Source organism: Plectropomus leopardus, chromosome 14, assembly GCF_008729295.1.
Source record: "Plectropomus leopardus isolate mb chromosome 14, YSFRI_Pleo_2.0, whole genome shotgun sequence".
NCBI classification, from domain to species: Eukaryota; Metazoa; Chordata; class Actinopteri; order Perciformes; family Serranidae; genus Plectropomus; species Plectropomus leopardus.
The window spans coordinates 29,918,767-29,924,868 of NC_056476.1; the positions used below are offsets into that span (position 1 = coordinate 29,918,767).

A 6,102-nucleotide genomic window follows, 5' to 3' on the forward strand; every position below is an offset into this window, starting at 1 on the left:
GGAGGTGAAAGATAAACGTAGGCGGCAAACATGATTCACAGAATAACAAGTCTGGGAGAAAGAGAGAACGCAGAAGCCTGAGCTGAATCACTTTGCTGTGGTACAGCATGTTTCTGACTGTGTGGGTGAACGGCTCCTGCTTTCAGCTCAGCATTCCTAACATTTCCTATACTTACAGTTTTTAGATGTTTCTCCAGTGTTTCAGGCCTAATGAGCAATCACAAATCACATTATTGATTTCATTCATCCTAAATTTCATATATTTTGACAAAGAAAAGCACTGCAAACATTGTGAAGACTTTACAGCAGAAATCTAAAAAAAAAAAAAACGTATGGCATATATGACTGTGTGGTCTTTAAGGCAAGCATCAAAGAAAAAGTGCAGTCTTAAGATCATAAAAGAAGGCAAGAAATTATAGTTTCTAGCGTTTTGTAGTATGTATGTAGTATTTTGTAGTTTAATTTATAAGATTCAGAGAAAGAGAAATATCCTTTTTGAATCTTAGTCCTTTTTGACCTATATTCAGTTGAATACAGTACAGAGACAAGATACATAATGTTCAAACCAGAAAAAAAAAAAAAATTGTGTTGTTTTATTTTATTTTTATAATATATACACACATTCTGAATTTGAATTTCTACTGTGTTAGGTCACTTGTTCTTTAAATAACACTGAGTATGCATTTGGGAACACTAATTATTGAAGGTTTGAAAGTGAAATCCTTCCCCATTCTTGTTTGATATACAGCTTCATTCAGAATAAGTGTACATTTACAAAAAAAACAAGTTTAGCAGATTGAACATTAAATTGTGAATTGTGTTTAGACTGTATTCAACTGAATATAGGTTAAGAAAAGGGGGGGGGGGGGGGATTTGCAAATCACTGCATTCAGGATTTTTTTGTTTGTTTTATGTTCTACCCAGTGTCATAACTTTTGTTTGAATTGGGGTTGCATTTCAAATTCTAAACTAATATGCGCCATTTGATAAAAATACATCCTTAAAAGTCTTTAAATTTCCCTCACTAAAGATAACTCAGTGCAATCTGTGCATGAAGAAAGTGATGAGTGGAATGTGCCAGAAGCTAAATCTAATGCATCAAATTACAACAGTAATTAAACTAAATGAAGTTTGATTGAGTTAGTAAATGACAAAGTCAATCAGAAAGGACTTGATGCTGCCAGAGACAGTGTTGAGCATCTGGTGTCATTTCCTCTCATGTTCATGCTCGTGTTTTTGCATCAGATGCTCTGATTTAGAATTCCTGTCATCCAAGCACACTCTCTGTTCCATCATTTAGCATCCATCTCTTTTATTAGTGGACTATAGGAGCCTGCCTGGAAGTAATGTTGTGATTACATAAATACAAAGTTGCTTCATAATTAAACAAATCCATCACAGTCTGTCTAACAGTGTGAAGAGTACAGACATTTTAGATTTACATTTGTTCATGAAAAATTACCTTTTCTACAATATTAAAAACAACAAATAAAACAGAGTAGCATAAAATAACACAAACTGCCAGCTCACAGAAAAAAGCACATACACATGTCGACCTGTACATTGGCTGGGTCAGAAACACAATCTGTGAAACCAAGACTAAGAGAAGTCTGGAAAGACCCAAGATGAACTCTAGAAAACTCTTATTGTGGCTTATCTAAGTCCTGTGCAATATAATCCAGTACAGTACAATACAGTCCATCACAGTTAGTACACAGGTTGACTTCTCTCCTTGCTTATATGTTAAATTATTGGTCCCCTGGTCTAAAGAAACTCAGCGTGGGCATTGGACGAAGTATACTGAATTTCTTCAAGGTATAGACAAGAAACCATTTCATTTAGACATTTTTTAAGCAAGAAGGGGACACTGGTCTCCTCTCTCAAGAAAACTCTTCCTGCTCTGATCATAGCAAACACCAGGGCTTGTTGTAAAATTCAACAATAGTCAAGTCAGTTTTATTTATAAAGCCCGATATCACATGTGTTAATGTGTCTCTGTGTTGCTGCTGCTGTTGCAGAAGCCCAGCCTGTGTCAGCGTGTGTGCCGGCTGGCTCTCCCTCTGTGGCTCCTACTCCTCGCTCTGCTGCTCCTGGCCTTCCTGCTGCCCCTCATGGACGAAGGAAACAGCTGCTCGCTGTCCAACAACTTTGCCCGCTCCTTCAACATCATGCTCCGATACGACGGACCCCCACCCACATAGGAAAACCTCCTGGGACAGAGTAATGTCTGACCTCACTATATACAGCAACTTCTAATGATATAACAGGCCATGGCTTATGTAGGAAATGTAGACCATCAGGACTGTATCAGACCACATACAGGACCACAAGTTTCCTTTAGAGCAACAAATCTTCTCCTCATTTTAAAATGACTCATCTCTCTTATGGCTTCCTAACACCAGTGAATCATGTCACATTTCTCTCATCTCCACTATGGACCACAGTCTGTGAAGGAACCAACAGCGAAAGTAGCACGCACACACACCTGTAAACAACCAATCCCACATTACCCCGATGCTTCGACACATTCTCAACCTCACATCCCATGATTCTTTACAGTTTAAAAATGATGACCTGCTAACTACTATCATGAGGAATAGCATAAGTCCAATAGTTCTACAAGTCCAATAATCATTTTAAGAATTTCAGAGCACAATAAGAAGACTGTAGAAGCTTTAACATCTGTTTACCAAAGTCATATTTTGTCATCTTTCGGCATCATGCCTTACAGCTTACATATGGTAGTCAGCTTTTATCCTGTAGAATAGATGATGAATGTATGTTCATCTGAACTTTATATTTGCTTTAATACTTACCAATATAACTCACTATGAGTAATTTAGATTACTAATAACCATGCCAAAAAAGAAAAAAAAAACATTGCAGTGTATCATTATAACAGAAAATATTCTAATATTCTCTTATTTTTTCTTGTAATTACTACATACCTAACTATTCAGTTTTAACAAGAAACTATTTTGACACCATAATATAATTGAAACGTCCTCATTACACTGTAAAATCTGACAAGTTGATCTTTTGTAAAATAAACTTTGAAATCAATTTACTTGCAAAATCTAAGTAAATATAACTATTAATTTATGTTTACTTTATATCTTAGTGTGACGTTTAGTTAAAATTTAGCTGCATTTACTTAATTTCATGAAGCTGTTATGACAAGTGACATGAGCTTGGTCTTTTTAGGTGTTAGAAGCTTTAGTAAAACAAGTTAGTCTGACTTAACGTGATGATGATGAAGAGGATTTTGCCAATGGTGAAGTTAGGAGATGAATGAGTTCTGTTTTGTATACATATTTAAGAAAATACAAATATGATTGACTAGTTTGCACCCAGCAGAATACAGATATATAGCACAGTAAACTTGGTTTACTGAAGTTACTAAAACTTAGAAAGAGTGATTTAATTAAACATGTTGACTTGCAACAACTTCACAATATTAAGTATATATAACTAAATTTTAGTAAACTTAACAATTAGATATAAAGTAAACATAAATAAAGATTATTAGTTATATTTACTCACAATTTAAAAGGCAGTCAGTTTCCTAGATTTTTTAAGTAATGTCAACATGTCAGATTTTACAGTGTAAAACACTCCAACAAATCACACTAAAAACATAAAATGCTTCTGCGATACAACAGCTTACCTTAATAGGGAAGAAACATAATCAGAATTTTCATACAAATAAAACTAGACAAGACACAAAATGAAACCTGCTTAATATCAACTGGCCTATTTTAGCACTTATTAGTTGTCTATTTTTCATATAAATTAAAACATACTGTACAGAAGCCAAAGTCAGCTGGTCCATACAAACCATGTAACAAAACCAAACCAAAGAAGAGCAGCAGAAATGAAACTGACACTGCGGAGCTCTCCTCAAAGCAACAAGTTGTATCTGACACCTCCCGCGGCTCAGCTCAGAAACCCACCATAGACTCGCTGAGGTAAAGCAATGCTTCATGTGCAAATAATATGTAGCAATGTCAAATAATTAGCTTGCAGAGAACTGCAAAGTGCATCTTTGTATTTTAAATGGTTTATCTTTTATCTTTTAAATATTTTGAGGTTAAAATATTGTGTGTTCCTAGTATATTAAAATCAAGCAGGACTGTAACTGTATCTTCATACTGAGAGCAACTCGGCTAACAATAATCCTCCTGTTCTGACTCAGTAGTGACCTGGCAAGACTTTTTATTCAACATAGCTAATAACCAGTTATCAGCCCTGGTGTTGTAAAGTGCTGCCTGTGCTACAAGGACCCCATTCTGAATATGGACTGTGGGCTCCAGTGTTGGATACAGTGCTTTACACCAAGGGGTCATTTACACGGCAACAGTTCTTGAAGTTGAAATTTTTGTTTGACCTTTCGTTCACAGAACAACAGCGTTTTGGGGGCCTAAAAAGGCAAACTTTTGAAATCTGGTTCAAGAGTGAAACTTTTTGAAAACGGCACCCCTTCTGTCACCATGTAACCTGGCAATGTGCGAATCCTGTGAGAACGGTGGCATCACAACAGCACTTCATGCAGGCGCGTGGTGATCTACTATGTGTCATTAGAAAGTTACACCGCCAACTACTGGCCTGACATGCATACAACAGCATTTTTGGACGTTTTTGTGGATTCACACACATGAGGATGGTTCTCAAAATGTTATCATATGAACTGATTTTTTGTAGGGCCTAAGACCAAGTTCTGACTCCGCCTCCAGGACAGCTGCTGTTTTGTTCTTCTAGTAACATCTCAACAGTGAAACATGTAGCAGGATTTACATGTTTTAGAGTTTTTGAAATATCAGTATCAGTTTTTCCAGCTTGGCACCACATGTTTCATACCTTCAAAATCTGCCTGATTCTTTAAAAGTGAGCTCTCTAATGCTGTCTTTAAAACTATGAAGTTTTCCCATTGTCATATATCTCCATTTGACTGTGACATGGGCTTAGCGTTCTTTAAAATGCAGCTACAAGCTGAAATATTAGATGATTATTGTCTCTGTCTATATATATATATATATATATATATATAATATATATATATATATATATTATTGAATGAACTATAGGATATGCTTTTGAGCATGGTTATGTTCATGAAGCTGGAAATGTAGTTATAGGAGTAACAGTAAGTACGTTTCCATGCAGTTTGGTGGAGCGATGGTTATAGCTCCATTAGGCCAGTTAATTAGACTTCTGTCCTTGTTCTAGTATATAAGCACTGAGGGAGAATCCATTTATTGATGGAAGTATGTGCGACTCCTCGACAGCAGGTGGAGATATGCCCCCTTTCAGCTAGTTGCTATTGGACCTTCTTCTGGTTGATCTATTACAAAATAAACCAGACAAATTAGCAAGTGGGAAACACATGTTGAATGGTGAAAACATGGATAATTTTAGGCGTTGTACATTACTTACATGCTCTATGTCTGTTTTGTTTTCTTCCCTTCTTCTTTTTTGTTTTCCCGTCTTTCCTCTACAATTGTATGCTGGTCGACTTCCAGATCAAAACCCACCACTGGGACTACAAAGCATGTGCAGAACACCTCGGCCAGTTTGTTGTCTGTTGAGGCGTGTACATGAAAGATTAAATCGACTGCCGACAGCATTATCTAGGTGTGTTAGTCCGACTTTGAGAAAGTCAACTTAGTCTGATTTCAGTCGCACTGTCATGTTTACATGTATTTCAAAAGTCCCGTTTTAGCCAGACTTACACAATAATTTGACTTTTTCTAACATCATGTAAAAGTACTTTGTCAATATATATAGTGTATATACACATATATTTTGTCTTACTTCAGGAACAGAACCTGGAAATTGTTGGTTGGTTTCACCTCGGCACTCGGTTGTGGATTCAGGCTGTAGGAAGGCAGCATATATTCCAAATAAATGTACACAGACAAATGCACAGTCAGACAGAAAGACATTTTTCATAGCTTTGATTTTAAAATAATTAAAATGCAACAAAATGTCCTGATCCCAGACAGGACACCTAGTTGGAAGCTGTTGGTTGCTGCAGAGTTGTTGAAGAGTGGTTGGTTGTATTGCTCACAGTTTGGGCACACAGATGTGCTTTATGTTTCAGTA

At 36.3% G+C, this 6,102-nt stretch overlaps 1 protein-coding gene across 1 annotated transcript in view; it reads left to right on the plus strand.

The window, feature by feature from the left end:
- syne3 (spectrin repeat containing, nuclear envelope family member 3) overlaps window positions 1-2,995 on the plus strand; it is a 74,391-nt gene extending 71,396 nt beyond the window's left edge. The window contains exon 18 of the mRNA XM_042500605.1: window positions 2,019-2,995. Coding sequence (XP_042356539.1) covers window positions 2,019-2,201 — 183 coding nt within the window. The 3' untranslated portion in view covers window positions 2,202-2,995. The remainder of the gene's footprint in view (window positions 1-2,018) is intronic.
- The last annotated feature ends 3,107 nt before the right edge of the window (window positions 2,996-6,102 follow it).